Source organism: Oncorhynchus gorbuscha, linkage group LG06 (genome assembly GCF_021184085.1).
Source record: "Oncorhynchus gorbuscha isolate QuinsamMale2020 ecotype Even-year linkage group LG06, OgorEven_v1.0, whole genome shotgun sequence".
NCBI lineage: Eukaryota > Metazoa > Chordata > Actinopteri > Salmoniformes > Salmonidae > Oncorhynchus > Oncorhynchus gorbuscha.
In genome coordinates this window covers 100,490,967-100,510,521 of record NC_060178.1, presented here as the reverse complement: position 1 = coordinate 100,510,521, position 19,555 = coordinate 100,490,967, and the positions used below count along the sequence as shown (strand labels likewise).

The window sequence follows — 19,555 nt, the reverse complement described above, 5'->3', positions numbered from 1 at the left end:
TGAAGGGGTGAATATACCGGACAGGTAATGTGTGTTTAGAGGGTCAGTACTGTACCTCTGGAGCACCACAGAAAGTCTTCATAGTAGCAGCATCTGTGATTCCTTGCAGGGACCAAAGTCTGCAATATTGACATTTTTGTCTAGCGTTAGGTTCTCCAGCTGCAGGTGGAAGGGAGTGAGAACTACTTTTTTACCTTACCGCTCAGCAAAAATCACACCGAAAGCACTGAGGGCAAAGCCTGAGGTGGGACAGAACAATGAAACAAGGTCAGACAAGCCCTACAGTGCAACACAGTTAGAAAAACGGGCTTCTAAACGGATGTACTGTAAACTCACCGCCTCTGACACAATCCGGAACGCTGAGCTGCACAAGAGAAGGCAGTCTGTGATTCCGCTCTATGTCCCTCAAGTTTTTTGAATCATTTCAATAACACAGGAGAATCAATGTGCTGTGGAGACACTTCACTCTACATTGTGAGGGAAGTTGAATATTCAGACTAGAGCAACATTTATTTAAAAGGAGAAAAGCGAACAAGTCTCCTTCTTGTCCACAGTTCCTAGCAGATGAAGGGAAAGAAATCTCAAGCTCGTCAACCAGTTAACCTTTTAATGTAATGGCAAATGCTTAATTTTTCATATCATCTTTCACAGCTGAGAGAGTTTTGATGTTTTCTAAAAATCCCCTCACTTTTAAAACTGAAAACTCTGGAGCTTTTAATTACTTATATTATATTCCCCAAATCCCACTCGCATAGGATAAAGGGCCACGTTATGGGGGAAACAACAACCTCCCAAATATCTGATTGCTTCCCCCATTCTTTTGTTTACCTTGAGATCCCATTACACAATCTCAGGTAGTCCAGACTATTTCAGCACTGTAGAAACTCATGCGGTCCTCAGAGAACACCTGCTCTCTCGACAAATGGAAAAACAGCTGCAGAATAAACAGCAGGGACAGGATTGCAATAATTACTGATTTATTGAAGGAAATTAACACAACACAAACTGCCTCCCATCGCCATATTGAGATAATAGATGGTGAGGCCCTTGGAGGACGCCCGGCGAACCTAGACAGCAGCTGGCGCATCATTCCCGGCTCTCCACCGGGTAGCCGGCAAGGCCTGTTAAATCAGCCTTTTAATCAATGCACCAATCTTGTTAAAGGCAGTCGGTGCCGTTCATGCGCTAACATCCCTTTTAAGAGGACGGGGCCAGGCGGACATTTCCGGCATCTTTTCATTTTTTAAAGAGTGAGTATGCCTCTCTCCCTCTTTCAAAGGTCAAGGCTCTCTGTCATTTCTCTGCCGTCCCCCTCCCCCTCCTGTCTCCCTGCCCAGATCCTCTTGTACAAATTACCCAGGAGGACACGGGGCGGGACATTTTCCATTCATTTTTGAGGGAGGTTTGCATATGGCTGCTGGGGATTGCTAACAGCTAACGGAATGCCTGATGGGAGGGGAAGTAGGGGGGGTGGAGGAGAGGTGGGAAGGGGAGGTGGGGAGGTGGAGAGGTGGGGAGTTAGAGGGTGAGAGGGGAGGGGAGGTACAGGGGACTATGGATGAGGACAGGTGGGCATCAGAACATTGGCAGCTGTGAATGCGGCAAGGAGGTTTGTAAACAGGAGTGAGGGGGGAAGACAGACAGATCAGCCCACTGAGGTGGGATGGTTCTGGGTTGAAGCTGGCTGGACTGACAGAGGGAGCAGGTGATGTTTAGACTGAGGGAATGAACACAAGATTGCAAAGCGTCCCGATTAAAAATGCTGGAAATTGACATTTTTTGCGAATCCAAACTCATCTCAGAATGTCATTTCGGTAATATACCCACAGGTGTGTTCAAATGGACATAAACTGGGAAAAGGCTTGGAATGGTGACAGGTGGAGACCAGTGTTCTGGCAGTGGAAATAAGCTACTTTACCTGAAAAAAATACTGTGGGAGCTATAGAAGCACTGTATTAGACTAGGATACATACATACATACTGTACATAGAATGCTCATTGGTCAGTCTGATTAGAATAATAAAGAATAATCCTGCACACTGAAAAGTAAAACATAAATCTGACATTTCACAGACAGGACCTACACAGGTATCAACATAATGTTGATGATGTACACTCACTCTATAACTGATCAAGTCTTTGCATTATTCATGACATTGTGTGCTGTACACCTCTGGGTGCGAGTAACTTTCTGTTAGAGTGGTGTTACTGTGCACCCCAGGCTTGTGGGGCTGAGTAAGGACAGACAGACAGACAGACAGACAGACAGACAGACAGACAGACAGACAGACAGACAGACAGGCAGACAGACAGGCAGGCAGGCAGGCAGGCAGACAGGCAGGCAGGCAGGCAGGCAGGCAGGCAGACAGACAGACAGACAGACAGACAGACAGACAGACAGACAGACAGACAGACAGACAGACAGACAGACAGACAGACAGACAGACAGACAGACAGACAGACAGACAGACAGACAGACAGACAGACAGACAGACAGACAGACCACTGTGACTGATTCAAACTTAAGGACAGCTTTGACTATGTTCAGACTTAGTGAGCATAGCCTTGCTATTGAGAAAAGCCGCCATAGGCAGACCTGGCTCTCAAGAGAAGACAGGCTATGTTCACACTGCCCACAAAATGAGGTGGAAACTGAGCTGCACTTCCTAACCTCCAGCCAAATGTATGACCATATTAGAGACACATATTTCCCGCAGATTACACAGACCAACAAAATAATTTGAAAACAAGCCCAATATTGATAAACTCCCATATAAATTAGGCGAAATACCACAGTGTGCCATTACAGCAGTAAGATGTGTGACCTGTTACCACAAAAAAAGGGCAACCAGTGAAGAACAAACACCATTGTAAATACAACCCATATTTATGTTTATTTACTTTGCCTTTTATACTTTCACTTTTTGCACATCGTTACAACACTGTGCATAGCCATAATATGACATTTGACATGTATATTCCTTTGAATCTTTTGTGAGTATAATGTTTATGTTCATTTCTGATTGTTTATTTCACTTTTGTTTATTATCTATTTCAGTTGCTTTGGCAATGTAAACATTTGTCCTTTGAATTGAATTGAAAAATAGAGAGTGAGATAGGGTCATGAGCAGATCAACATTTTTCTAAAAAAAAAATAGATTGAGATTTGGACATAAACAGGATACTACCATCCACAACATTACGTTCACTTCAAATCAAAACTCCAAACCTACAACCTGATTTTTGACACAATTACCTGTAAGGATTCTTGCTGACAAGGATTCTTACTGCCAAGGATATTATTGCCAAGGATTCTTACTACCAAGGACTATCCAGCAAAATGTCTGACAAATCAACAATTCTTACTGCTAAGAATTCTTACTGCCAATGATTCTCACTGCCAGGGATTCTTACTGCCAAGGATTTGTACTGCTAAGGATTCTTACTGCTAAGGATTCTTACTACCAAGGATTCTTACTACCAAGGACTATCCAGCAAACTTTCTGACAAACCAACAATTCTTACTGGCAAAGATTCTTATTGCCAATGATTCTTACTGCCAAAATGTCTTTCTGCCAAGGATTCTTACTGCCAAGGATTTTTACTACCAAGGATTCTTACTGCCAAAGATTCTTACTGCCAAGGATTCTTATTGCCAATGATTCTTACCGCCAAAATGTCTTTCTGCCAAGGATTCTTACTGCCAGGGATTCTTACTACCAAGGATTCTTACTGCCAGGGATTCTTACTACCAAGGATTCTTACTGCTAATAATTTTACTGCCAAGGATTCTTACTACCAAGAATTCTTAATACCAAGGATTTTACTGACAAGGATTCTTACTACCAATAATTCTTAATACCAAGGATTTTACTGACAAGGATTCTTACTGCCAGGGATCCTTACTGCCAAGAAACCTCACTGCCAAGGATCCTTACTGACAAGGACTATCCAGCAAACTTTCTGACAAACCAACAAGCCGCAAAACTGATTAAGTAATGTTCAGTCTGAAGTTACTTCTAAAGTCTAGAAGGAAAAGAACATTACAATAATCTCTAGATATTTTACTTTATGAAGACTGAATGCTAACTTAAAAGGCTACCAAGCTTGCTAGCAAAGAACAAACCCGGCTGCAACTTCAATTGGCACTGAGGTGTGAAGTGAGAGGTGGGAAAGCCATTGAGCACAAGAATGAGAGCAGAGTTCCTCCACGACCCAAATGCAGAGGCCTCTTTGGCCCCCTGCTCCATGGCTTCCCCCTGTGCAGAGGTCACCACAGAACAGTACCCCTTGGATCTAAAAAAATGACAAGGCACGGATAGAGTACAAAGAGAAGCTCCTCATGGACATTCTAGAGACACTTTTTTTCTGACTGCTACAAACATGGAAACGTTAGCAACTTAATCTTCCAAACAGACCAACACTGGGCATGGCACAATTTTATAAGAGCAACTACCCCTCTTTCAAGAGAGAAGGTATTGGCGGAGGGTGGAAATTCTGAATAGTAGAAAACGGGGATCCTGAGACTGAGACACCCTCTGTCAACCTGTACAAGAATGGAACAGTGGTGGTGCAGGGCAACTTCAAACACATCCAACAGGGCTTCCACAGAACCAAAGAGAGAACGCGGCAGTAGACGCTCTCTCTTTGTGATGACTCCCCCTCCTAAGCGAGTCTGATCAGACCTCCTCTTCAAACTGCTCTGTAAAGGAGGAGAATCATCCTCCTAGCACTGAACACACCCAGGTCTCACAACTGCACTGCTCCTCCATTGTTGAGAGAGATGATGGAGCTCAGAGGGCTAGTCCACACACTCCAGATAGAACAGACCCATAAAACAGACCAGCAGAACAACACGCCCACAACAGGACCCGAAGGGCTGAAGGGTGGAGATAGACGGCTGTCTGAGAGAGCTGGCTGCTCTCCGGACTGAGGTGAGAGAACACAAGGAGGAGAGAGGAACACACAGCCCAGCTAACAGCAATGCAGTAGGAGGTGAGAATGCTAAGGTGTGACAATGAACCACTCATGAGAGTGCTGGCCATCCACCCAGAGAAGCCAACAGAACAGCCCACTTCAGACCCTGAACACATCCTTAACACCATAGTGGGACACACAAGACAGGTTCCACCAAGCAAGCAGACTGGCACCCTTCCTGTCAGCCCACCAGATAGCTCTCCTGACAACACCCCTATATATGTCCCTCTAGGCACAACTACGACAAAACAACCAACAAAAATGGGTCACAACTTCTGCAGCTCTGCCGCATGCTGGGTATGTACATAGTCAAATGTAGGCTTCGAGAAGACTCCTACGATAGGTACACCTACAGCTCATCCCTTGGCTGTAGTACTGTAGATTACTTTATCACCAACCTCAACCCAGTGTCTCTCAGAGCGTTCCTGACATCCCTATCAGATCACAGCAAAATCACAGTCTACTTGAACAGAGCAATACTCAATCATGAGGCAACAAAGCCGAACATGATGCATACTATAAAACAATGCTATAGAATGAAAGAAAGTAGTGTGGAAACCTACCAGAAAACAATGAGGCAACAACAAATTCAATCCCTTTTAGACAACTTCCTGGATAAAACATTTCACTGTAATAGTGAAGGTGTAAACTTGGCAGTAGATAACCTAAACACTATATTTGACCTCTCAGCTTCCCTATCAAATCTAAATATTTCAACCAGACTACCTAAGACAATAAATGGTTTGATGAAGAATGTACCATTCTGGATAGGTTGCTCAAGAAATTGAGGAACCTATCCGACCAAAAACATACACGGAACAAAAATATAACGCAACATGCTATTTCACTGATTTTACCGAGTTACAGTTCATATAAGGAAATCAGTTCATTTATATAAATTCTTTAGGCTGTAATCTATGGATTTCACATGACTGGGAGTACAGATATGCATCTTTGGTCACAGATACCTTAGAAAAAAGGTAGTGGCATGGATCAAAACCAGTCAGTATCTGGAACGACCACCATTTGCCTCATGCAGCACAACACATCTGCTTTGAATAGAGTTGATCAGGCTGTTGATTATGGCCTGTGGAATGTTGTCCCACTCCTGTTCAATGGCTGTGTGAAGTTGCAGGATATTGGCGGGAACTAGAACACACTGTTGTACACATCGATCCAGAGCATCCCAAAAACCCTCAATAGGTGACATGTCTGGTGAGTATGCAGGCCATGGAAAAACTGGGACATTTTCAGCTACCAGGAATAATGTACAGATCCTTGCGACATGGGGCCGTGCATTATCATTCCAAATTCTCTAAAACGACGTCGGAGGTGGCTTATGGTAGAGGATTTAACATTAAATTCTCTGGCAACCTCTGGTGGACATTCCTGCAGTCAGCATGCCAAATGCTTCCCTCAAAACTTGTGACATTGTGTTGTGTGACAAAACTGCACATTTTAGAGTGGCATTTTATTGTCTCCAGCAGAAGGTGCACCTGTGTAACAATCATGTCATTTAATAAGCTTCTTGATATGCCACACCTGTCAGGAGGATGGATTATCTTGGCAAATGAGAAATGCTCACTAACAGGGATGTAAAAAAAAATGTGTACACAACATTTTAGAGAAATACCATTTTTGTGCATATTGAGCATTTCTGGTATCTTTTATTTCAGCTCATGAAACATGGGGCCAACACTTTACATGTTGCATTTATATTTTTATTCAGTGTAGATTCCCAGAAAACCTTACCCTACTCTAAAACAGTTCAGAAATACACTAAGAAGGAACAGCACGTCAGAACTCAGGTCAATGTAGTTGGAAAATCCATAGAATCTAACACTTCTGGAAAAATTGGAACACACTAACAAACAACAACACAAAGAGTTATCTATCCAACACGGAAATGTATGGACAAACCACTTCTCCAATATTTTGGGCCCTATAACAAAGAACAAACAACAAAAACATATACATGAGTAATAAACTATCTTAAAATCAGCTATTAAAGACTACCAGAACCCACTGGGTACTCCATTTACATTGAATGAACTACAGGACAAAATACAAACCCTCCAACCCCCCCCCAAAAAAGCTTGTGGTGTTGATGGTATCCTAAATTAAATGATAAAATATACAGACCACAAATTCCAATTGGGTATACTTAAACTCTTTAACATCATCCTCAATGCTGGCATCTTCCCCAATATTTGAACCAAGGACTGATTACCCCAAACCACAAAAGTGGAGACAAATTCAACCCCAATAACTGCTGTGGGATATGCGTCAACAGCAACCTTGGAAAATCCTCTGCATTATCACTAACAGCAGACTCGTACATTTCCTCAGTAAAAACAATGTATTGAGCAAATTACCATATGACAGACAATGTATTCATCCTGCACACCCGAATTAGTAACCGGAAGGTTGCAATTTCAAATCCCCGAGCTGACAAGGTACAAATCTGTCGTTCTGCCCCTGAACAGGCAGTTAACCCACTGTTCCTAGGCCGTCATTGAAAATAAGAATTTGTTCTTAACTGACTTGCCTAGTATAATAAAGGTAAAATAAATAAATAAAATATTGACAAACAAACAAACCAAAACGAAGGCAAGTCATGCTTTGTTGATTTCAAAATAGCTAATGACTCAGTTTGGCATGAGAGCCTACTGTATATATTGACAGAAAGCAGTGTTCGGGGAGAAAACATACGACATGTACACAAACAAGTGTTGGTTAAAATTGGCAAAATAGCACACCGATTTCTTTCCATAGGGAATCTTGAGCCCCACCGTCATCAACATTTATTTCAACAAATTCAGTTCAACAAGGTCCAGTTGCCAGGACCACAAATACAAATTCTATCTAGACACTGTTGCCCTAGAGCACACCAAGAAGTATACCTACCTCTGACTAAACATCAGCCCAGAATGACGCTTCCACAAAGCTGCCAACGATCTGAGAGACAAGGCAAGAAGGGCTTTCTATGCCACCAATAGGAACATAAAATTAAACATCCCAAGTGGCTAAAAGTACTTGAATCAGTTATAGAACCCATTGCCCTTTTTGGTTGTGAGATCTGTGTTCCGCTCACCAACCAAGAATTCACAAAAAGGACAAACACCAAATTGAGACTCCGCCTGCAGAATTCTACAAAAACATCCTCTTTGTACAAGGTAATACACCAAATAACACATGCAGAGAAGAATTAGGACAATTCCAGGTAATTATCAAAATCCAGAAATTCAACCCTACAACCACCTGAAAGGAAGACATTCTCAAACCTTCCAAAAGCCATCACCTACAGAGAGATGAACCTGGAGAAGACTCCCCTCTGGTACTGGGGCTCTGCTCACAAACACAAACAGACCCCACAGAGCCCCAGGACAGCAACACAATTAGACTCAACCATATCACGATTATTACTTGACACATTAGAAAGAATGAACAAAAAAACAGAGTAAACTGGAATGCTATTTGGCCCTAAACGGAGAGTACATATTGGCAGAATACCTGACCACTTAGCAGAGTAAACTGCACAAAAACACAACCATCAGCTCTACAACCTGAGGAGGGGTTCACACCTTGAACAGAAATACAACCATCAGCTCCATAACCTGAGGAGGGGTTCACACCTTGAACAGAAACACAACCATCAGCTCTACAACCTGAGGAGGGGTTCACACCTTGAACAGAAATACAACCATCAGCTCCATAACCTGAGGAGGGGTTCACACCTTGAACAGAAACACAACCATCAGCTCCATAACCTGAGGAGGGGTTCACACCTATCACAGAAACACAACCATCAGTCCACAACCTGAGGAGGGGTTCACACCTATCACAGAAACACAACCATCAGCTCTACAACCTGAGGAGGGGTTCACACCTTGAACAGAAACACAACCATCAGCTCTACAACCTGAGGAGGGGTTCACACCTTGAACAGAAATACAACCATCAGCTCCATAACCTGAGGAGGGGTTCACACCTTGAACAGAAACACAACCATCAGCTCCATAACCTGAGGAGGGGTTCACACCTATCACAGAAACACAACCATCAGTCCACAACCTGAGGAGGGGTTCACACCTATCACAGAAACACAACCATCAGTCCACAACCTGAGGAGGGGTTCACACCTATCACAGAAACACAACCATCAGCTCCACAACCTGAGGAGGGGTTCACACCTATCACAGAAACACAACCATCAGTCCACAACCTGAGGAGGGGTTCACACCTATCACAGAAACACAACCATCAGTCCACAACCTGAGGAGGGGTTCACACCTAGCACAGAAATACAACCATCAGCTCCACAACCTGAGGAGGGGTTCACACCTTGAACAGAAACACAACCATCAGCTCCATAACCTGAGGAGGGGTTCACACCTAGCACAGAAACACAACCATCAGCTCCATAACCTGAGGAGGGGTTCACACCTATCACAGAAACACAACCATCAGCTCCATAACCTGAGGAGGGGTTCACACCTAGCACAGAAATACAACCATCAGCTCCATAACCTGAGGAGGGGTTCACACCTATCACAGAAACACAACCATCAGCTCCATAACCTGAGGAGGGGTTCACACCTAGCACAGAAATACAACCATCAGCTCCACAACCTGAGGAGGGGTTCACACCTTGAACAGAAACACAACCAGGGGCTCCATAACCTGAGGAGGGGTTCACACCTAGCACAGAAACACAACCATAAGCTCAACAACCTGAGGAGGGGTTCACACCTAGCACAGAAACACAACCATCAGCTCCATAACCCGAGGAGGAGTTCACACCTAGCACAGAAACACAACCATCAGCTCCATAACCTGAAGAGGGGTTCACACCTAGCACAGAAACACAACATTAAACGCTTTAACCTGAGGAGGAGTTCACACCTAGCACAGAAACACATCCATAAGCTCAACAACCTGAGGAGGGGTTCACACCTAGCACAGAAACACATCCATAAGCTCAACAACCTGAGGAGGATTTCACACCTAGCACAGAAACACAACCATCAGCTCCATAACCTGAGGAGGGGTTCACACCTAGCACAGAAACACAACCATCAGTCCACAACCTGAGGAGGGGTTCACACCTAGCACAGAAACACATCCATAAGCTCAACAACCTGAGGAGGATTTCACACCTAGCACAGAAACACAACCATCAGCTCCATAACCTGAGGAGGGGTTCACACCTAGCACAGAAACACATCCATAAGCTCAACAACCTGAGGAGGATTTCACACCTTGAACAGAAATACAACCATCAGCTCCATAACCTGAGGAGGGGTTCACACCTTGAACAGAAACACAACCATCAGCTCTACAACCTGAGGAGGGGTTCACACCTTGAACAGAAATACAACCATCAGCTCCATAACCTGAGGAGGGGTTCACACCTTGAACAGAAACACAACCATCAGCTCCATAACCTGAGGAGGGGTTCACACCTATCACAGAAACACAACCATCAGTCCACAACCTGAGGAGGGGTTCACACCTATCACAGAAACACAACCATCAGTCCACAACCTGAGGAGGGGTTCACACCTTGAACAGAAACACAACCATCAGCTCCACAACCTGAGGAGGGGTTCACACCTATCACAGAAACACAACCATCAGCTCCACAACCTGAGGAGGGGTTCACACCTATCACAGAAACACAACCATCAGTCCACAACCTGAGGAGGGGTTCACACCTATCACAGAAACACAACCATCAGTCCACAACCTGAGGAGGGGTTCACACCTATCACAGAAACACAACCATCAGTCCACAACCTGAGGAGGGGTTCACACCTAGCACAGAAATACAACCATCAGCTCCACAACCTGAGGAGGGGTTCACACCTTGAACAGAAACACAACCATCAGCTCCATAACCTGAGGAGGGGTTCACACCTAGCACAGAAACACAACCATCAGCTCCATAACCTGAGGAGGGGTTCACACCTATCACAGAAACACAACCATCAGCTCCATAACCTGAGGAGGGGTTCACACCTAGCACAGAAATACAACCATCAGCTCCACAACCTGAGGAGGGGTTCACACCTAGCACAGAAACACAACCATCAGCTCCATAACCTGAGGAGGGGTTCACACCTAGCACAGAAATACAACCATCAGCTCCACAACCTGAGGAGGGGTTCACACCTTGAACAGAAACACAACCAGGGGCTCCATAACCTGAGGAGGGGTTCACACCTAGCACAGAAACACAACCATAAGCTCAACAACCTGAGGAGGGGTTCACACCTAGCACAGAAACACAACCATCAGCTCCATAACCCGAGGAGGAGTTCACACCTAGCACAGAAACACAACCATCAGCTCCATAACCTGAAGAGGGGTTCACACCTAGCACAGAAACACAACATTAAACGCTTTAACCTGAGGAGGAGTTCACACCTAGCACAGAAACACATCCATAAGCTCAACAACCTGAGGAGGGGTTCACACCTAGCACAGAAACACAACCATCAGTCCACAACCTGAGGAGGGGTTCACACCTAGCACAGAAACACAACCATCAGCTCCATAACCTGAGGAGGAGGGGTTCACACCTGAGGAGGGGTTCAGCACAGAAACACAACCATCAGCTCCATAACCTGAGAAACACAACCATCAGCTCCATAACCTGAGGGGGGTTCACACCTAGCACAGAAACACAACCATCAGCTCCATAACCTGAGGAGGGGTTCACACCTAGCACAGAAACACAACCATCAGCTCCATAACCTGAGGAGGGGTTCACTGACAGAAACACAACCATCAGCTCCATAACCTGGAGGGGTTCACACCTAGCACAGAAACACAACCATCAGCTCCATAACCTGAGGAGGGGTTCACACCTAGCACAGAAACACAACCATCAGCTCCATAACCTGAGGAGGGGTTCACACCTAGCACAGAAACACAACCATCAGCTCCATAACCTGAGGAGGGGTTCACACCTAGCACAGAAACACAACCATCAGCTCCATAACCTGAGGAGGGGTTCACACCTAGCACAGAAACACAACCATCAGCTCCATAACCTGAGGAGGGGTTCACACCTAGCACAACAACCATCAGCTCCATAACCTGAGGAGGGGTTCACACCTATCACAGAAACACAACCATCAGCTCCATAACCTGAGGAGGGGTTCACACCTAGCACAGAAACACAACCATCAGCTCCATAACCTGAAGGGGTTCACACCTAGCACAGAAACACAACCATCAGCTCCATAACCTGAGGAGGGGTTCACACCTAGCACAGAAACACAACCATCAGCTCCATAACCTGAGGAGGGGTTCACACCTAGCACAGAAACACAACCATCAGCTCCATAACCTGAGGAGGGGTTCACACCTAGCACAGAAACACAACCATCAGCTCAACAACCTGAGGAGGGGTTCACACCTTGAACAAATGTCTATTGTTGTTATTTCTCAGTGTGATTTCTATCCAGAGAGTTAAACATTAAACCGAAGAACAGTTGCTCTCTGACTAACAGTTGTGAAAGAACTGAACAAAGGTGCAATGTTACTGTAATGTGATATGAACCTTCATTGTTTTGCCGCTTGTGTGTGTGTGTGTGTGTGTTTGCAGCGAACAACAGCATCTGGAGTGCCACCGAAATTACCTCTTAGTGATGTCTTGTCGACAGATGTATAGCTAGACTTGGGCTGTTGATTTCTAACACTTTATTCACTGCATTATAATGAGCATCTGGGGCTTCAGGTACATACAGCGTCAACGTGCTGCTAACTGACTGTGATGTCTACCTGAGTGGATTTCACTGTGTGTGTGTGTGTGTGTGTGTGTGTGTGTGTGTGTGTGTGTGTGTGTGTGTGTGTGTGTGTGTGTGTGTGTGTGTGTGTGTGTGTGTGTGTGTGTGTGTGTGTGTGTGTGTGTGTGTGTGTGTGTGTGTGTGTGTGTGTGTGTGTGTGTGTGTGTGTGTGTGTTGTTCGGTACTCACGGTTAAGAAAGGATGTCTGATGTTTTCTAACACTCTTCTCTCCGTGAGTGTGTGGGCCACTTCATCCTGTGGGGGGAGATAACGTAGTGAAGGGAAATTCAGAGACAGCACAGCATATGAATGTAACAGTCATTTCTGTACTGGGCATCATTCAATTTGCTACCAGTTATTTTTAGTTTGACGGTCAACATGGTGCGAAACGTACCTTTGTAATAATTACTTCTTTCTTTAAAATTGTCATTCCATAATACTTCCTATTAGCCTTCTCTATCTCACTTGAATTACTTTTTCAAAAGTGCCTTTTCCCAGTAGCCGTAGGTAGTCAAAGTCATTGTCTGAAAGAAACCGGTAGAACAGTTTAGTGCAGTTCTAATAGTTCTAATTGTTTGTCCGTTTTTGGAGGATCGATGGGGAAGGTAAAACATCATTTTAAAAAAGCTTTACAAAATGATTTTATCCATGTTTCTATATCAGCCAATTTTTTATTTTTTATTTTACTAGGCAAGTCAGTTAAGAACACATTCTTATTTTCAATGACGGCAGTGAAAACTGCCTGTTCAGGGGCAGAACGACAGATTTGTACCTTGTCAGCTCGGGGATTTGAACTTGCAACCTTTCGGTTACTAGTCCAACGCTCTAACCACTAGGCTGCCCTGCCGCCCCAATCAGGATATGTCTCCTGTGGTGTGGTCATCCTTCAGCCAGTGGTTCAGCTGCTTGCATTAATGGAACTAAAGAAGACACTTCGAACCAATGGCTTCTTGCCACTGACACAATTTGCAGCGTGTTGCTTTGACTTGTTCTTTTTCTGATCCATGTTTATTTCATTTCATCCCTTAGTGTCATGTTGATATGAATGAGTCGGGAGACAGGCGTAGGAATGCGTAATAGGGTTATTTATTAAGCCCAAATTACAGCGTGCCGTGTAAAGGCACGGAGACGAGGACCAAACAAACACGTCTACAAAACACAGGGTTGAAACCCAAACAAAAGAGCGACGAGTACCTAGAAGAAATAATACAATGATTAACACACGGGACGAGAATCGTAATCATCTGCACAATGATTAACACACGGGACGAGACTCGTAATCATCTGCACAATGATTAACACACGGGACGAGACTCGTAATCATCTGCACAATGATTAACACACGGGACGAGACTCGTAATCATCTGCACAATGATAATCATCTGCACAATGATTAACACACGGGACGAGAATCGTAATCATCTGCACAATGATTAACACACGGGAATCATCTGCACAGACACACGGGACGAGACTCGTAATCATCTGCACAATGATTAACACACGGGACGAGACTCGTAATCATCTGCACAATGATTAACACACGGGACGAGACTCGTAATCATCTGCACAATGATTAACACACGGGACGAGACTCGTAATCATCTGCACAATGATTAACACACGGGACGAGACTCGGAATCATCTGCACAATGATTAACACACGGGACGAGACTCGTAATCATCTGCACAATGATTAACACACGGGACGAGACTCGTAATCATCTGCACAATGATTAACACACGGGACGAGACTCGGAATCATCTGCACAATCCACAATGGTACAAAAGCCGCACACACACCGCACAGGTAGTCACATGACCAACGGATATAGTAAAAATAATCGACAGGACAACAGTAAATCAAGGACACACTTATACAATTACTAATCACTAGGAATAGGGGCCAGGTGTGTAGTGAAAGTTCCGGAGGGATCCGTGACACTCAGGTCCTTGGGTGGGGTGGGATTGGGATGGGGGTTGTAACTTCATTTTGTATGTACGTACAGTTAAAGTTGGAAGTTTACAAACACCTTAGCTAATACATTTAAACTCTCTTTTTCACAATTCCTGACATTTAATCGTAGTAAAAATGCCCTATCTTAAGTCAGTTAGAATCACCACTCTATTTTAAGAATGTGAAATGTCAGAATAATAGTAGAGAGAGTGATTTATTTCACCTTTTATTTCTTTCATCACATTCCCAGTGGTTCGAAGTTTACATACACTCAATTAGTATTTGGTAGCATTGCCTTTAAATTGTTTAACTTGGGTCAAGTGTTTCAGGTAGCCTTCCACAAGCTTCCCACAATAAGTTGGGTGAATTGTGGTGTAACTGAGTCAGGTTTGTAGGCCTCCTTGCTCGCACAGGCTTTTTCAAAGCCCACACATTTGAGGTCAGGGCTTTGTGATGGCCACTCCAGTACCTTGACTTTGTTGTCCTTAATCCAGAACACACCTCTAGTTAGGTCCAGAACACACCCCTTTAGTTAGGCCCAGAACACACCCCTCTAGTTAGGTCCAGAACACACCCCTCTAGTTAGGTCCACAACACACCTCTAGTGTGGTCCAGAACACACCCCTCTAGTTAGGTCCAGAACACACCTCTAGTTATGTCCAGAACACACCCCTCTAGTTAGATCCAGGACACACACCTCTAGTTAGGTCCACAACACAACCCTCTAATTCGGTCCAGAATAGACATCTCTACTTAGGTCTAGAACACACACCTCTGGTTAGGTCCAGAACACAACCCTCTAGTTAGGTCCAGAACACAACCCTCTAGTTAGGTCCAGAACACACACCTCTAGTTAGGTCCACAACACACACCTCTAGTTAGGTCCACAACACAACCCTCTACATAGGTCCAGAACACACCCCTCTAGTTAGGTCCAGAACACAACCATCTACTTAGGTCCAGAACACAACCCTCTACTTAGGTCCAGAACACATCCCTCTAGTTAGGTTAATTGTCTTTACAGTCTATATCAGGGGGTCCAATACAGCTATGGGTGGTTTGGTAAAGAAAATAATACATGGATCCCAAAATGATGGATAGAGGTCTATTTGTTGAACATTTTGATAGCGATTAAATATTGCACATTTTCAGTGCGGCCATCCGGATCTCGTTGAAGACAGAATGCGGCCCCGGGAGCAAAATTAGTTTAACACCCCTAGTCTATGTAGTGGTCTGGTTATCCCCTGTCCACTTATTTTATTTTTATTATTTACAATGACAGCCTACCAAAGGGCAAACGGCCTCCTGTGGGGAAGGGGGCTGGGATTCAAAATAATAAAATGTTTAAAATATAGAACAATACACACATCACGAAAGACAACACGACACTACATAAAGAGCAACCTATAAGACAACATAGCAAGGCAGCAACACATGACAAAGTATGGTAGAAACACAACCTGACAACAACATGGTAGCAACACAACATGGCAGCAGCACAACATGGAAGCAGCACAAAACATGGTATAAACATGATTGGGCACAGAAATAGCACAAGGCAAGAAGGTAGAGACAACAATATATCACACAAAGCAGCCACAACTGTCAGTAAGAGTGTCCATGATTGTGTCTTTGAATGAAGAGATAAAACTGTCCAGTTTTAGTGTTTGTTGCAGCTCGTTCCAGTCGCTAGCTGCAGCAAACTGAAAAGACAAGTGACCCAGGGATGTGTGTGCTTTGGGGACCTTTAACAGAATGTGACTGGCAGAACGGGTGTTGAAGGTGGAGGAAGAGGGCTGCAGTAGGTATCTCAGATAGGGGGAGTGAGGCCTAAGAGGGTTTTATAAATAAGCATCAACCAGTGGGTCTTGTGACGGGTATACAGAGATGACCAGTTTACAGAGGAGGATAGAGTGCAGTGATGTGTTCTATAAGAACAAACAATATTTAAATCAATTTTGAATTCAGGCTGTAACACAACAAAATGTGGAATAAGTCAATGGGTATGAATATTTTCTGAAAGCACTGTACACCTCTAGAGCTTCAAATACAGGAATTAGTCTGGAGTATGGATAGCCTCTTTAAGCTCATACCATACAGCACCTGTAACACAGACACATGAACAAACTTCTGAACTGTAACAGTGATATTTCACAATGAAATGTAGCTACTGTTTAATGTCTAATGTGACAACATTATGCATAAAGTTTCAAGTTTTAATGTCACGTGCAGAAGTACAGTGGAATACCTTTCTTGCAAGTTCTAAACCCAACAATGCAGTAATCAATATCAATATATCACAAAAAAATAAGGTAGATTTGTGGGGGATAAAACCATTTGAGAACACAATAACATTATGCTAAGTTAAAAAATTATCTATAGACAGTGCAAATTATTCATTACACCTTCACAATGGGGTAAAAATGAGACATACAACAAAGGCTAATCTATGCAATCATATATGTAATCGTTGATCAGTCACAAAACAAATGTTCACAAATCAGGTTATGTTGTAACGGGATTCTTCTGGTGAAGGAGAGGCGGACCAAAATGCAGCGTGGTTATTTCTATACATCTTTAATCAAGATGATAACGAACAATTACAAAAACGTACGTGAAAGACAGAAACAGCCCTATCTGCTGCAAACAAACACAGAGACAGGAACAATCACCCACAAAACACAACACCAAACAGGCTACCTCAATATGGTTCCCAATCAGAGACAATGACTAACACCTGCCTCTGATTGAGAACCATATCAGGCCCAAACACAGAAACAGACAAACAAGACATCCAACATAGAATGCCCACTCAGATCACACCCTGACCGAACATACAAAGCAAACTATGGTCAGGGTGTGACATATGTGAATGGGAACTACTGCGTGTTTGTGAATGGGAACTACTGCGTGTTTGTGAATGGGAACTACTGTGTGTTTGTGAATGGTGTTACCCACCATTGGGTTTTCATTTGTTGTGCCGAACAACATCTGTCGCATAAAACCAGTGATGCATTTACATTTGTGAGAACATGTGTGTATTAAATTATGAGTACAGGGCCTTGCAAAAGTTTTCATCCCCTTGGCATTTTCCCTATTTTGTTGCATTACAACCTGTAATTTAAATGTGTTTTTATTTGGATTTCATGTAATGGACATACACAAAATTGTCCAAATTGGTGAAGTGAAATTAATAAAATAACTTATTTTAAAAAATGCACAAAAATAAAAACTGAAAAGTGGTGTGTGCATATGTATTCACCCCCTTCGTTATGAAGTCTCTATCAGGAGCATTAATCAGAGAGGCAACAAAGAGACCAAAGATAACCCTGAAGGAGCTGCAAAGCTCCACAGCTGAGTTTGTAGTATCTGTCCATAGGACCACTTTAAGGCACTTTACGGGGAAACATTTAAATGTCTTGGAATGGCCTAGTCAAGGCCCATACCTCAATCTAAATGAGAATCTGTGGTATGACTTAAAAATTCCTGTACACAAGCGGAACCCATCCAACTTGAAGGAGCTGGAGCAGTTTTGCCTTGATGAATGGGCACATATCTCAGTGGCTAGATGTGCCAAGGTTATAGAGACATACCCCAAGAGACTTGCAGCTGTAATTGCAAAAAAATTACTCTACAAAGTATTGACTTTGGCGGGTGAATAGTTATGCACGCTCAAGTTTTCAGTTTTTTTGTCTTATTTCTTGTTTGTTACACACAACAACAAAAAATTCATCTTCAATTTCATACCTACACAACAGGACACTTTTCTGAACACCTTTTTGCAGCAATACACCACTTAGGCTTGTGAATATATCCTACATGTGACTCCCAACAAGGGCCAACAAAAGTTTGTGTTCCTTTTGAACAATCGAATGGCACAGTGTACACATAAAACGCAGCGGGAACCCTCTCAAGGTCTTCTGGATGAATGTGAGCCAAGAAGTCTCTCCTTACCCCATCCATTTTTGGGGGCGTATAATTGCTGATGAGAAATAATTGGCCTGACTACAGTTGGGTGGCGTGCCAGCAGGTGCCACCTCTCTCCTCACTCGTAGGCCTACCGTTGCTGGGCCCGTGCCAGGCAGATACCAAGGATCATTTAGCTATTTGATTTAGAATTTTAAGACTACTTGAAGTCTAAACAAATATATATATAATGTTTTTGGCCTTACTGCTATTAGCCCATAGAAATGTAATGAACAACAGATAGTCCCAAAAAGCACCAATAGGAAGTTTGTTCTTGTCACGCCCTGGCCTTAGTTGTTTTCTTTGTCATGTTGGTTAGGTCAGGGTGTGACATGGGGGATTTATGTGTTTTTTCTGGTCTAGGGGGTTTTGTATGTTTATGGGGTGTTGTCTAGTCTAGGTGTTTATGTAAGTCTATGGTTGCCTAGATTGGTTCTCAATTAGAGGCAGGTGTTTACCGTTGTCTCTGATTGGGAACCATATTTAGGCAGCCATGTTCTTTGGGTATTTTGTGGGTGATTTGTCTTCCGTCTGTGTCATTGCACCAGATATGACTGTTTCAGTTTGCACTTTTGTTGTTTTGTATTTTGTAGTGTTCTTGTTTATTGTCGTTATTAAAGATGTTTAACACTAACCACGCTGCATTTTGGTCCTCTCCTTCGACGGAAGAAAACGTAACAGTTCTGAAGTGCCTCTCCCATATCCGAGAGATATAAGAAAGATCAGGAAACATTTTTTACCATATTTTAGCATTTTTTTTGATGCCATTTATTGAGGCTGCAGCTCCAACTGTAATTATCTTCCCCTCAATCCCTGACCTGTCTATTGAGGCTGCAGCTCTAACTGTAATTATCTTCCC

General features: G+C 43.6%; 1 protein-coding gene across 1 annotated transcript; it reads left to right on the top strand.

The window, feature by feature from the left end:
• Positions 1-4,191: 4,191 nt before the first annotated feature.
• Positions 4,192-10,071, top strand: LOC124038784 (histidine-rich glycoprotein-like). Its single transcript, XM_046354849.1, has 2 exons — positions 4,192-4,283; positions 9,180-10,071. The coding sequence occupies exons 1-2, from the start codon at positions 4,192-4,194 to the stop codon at positions 10,069-10,071; spliced, it is 984 nt and encodes a 327-aa protein (XP_046210805.1).
• Positions 10,072-19,555: the final 9,484 nt, after the last annotated feature.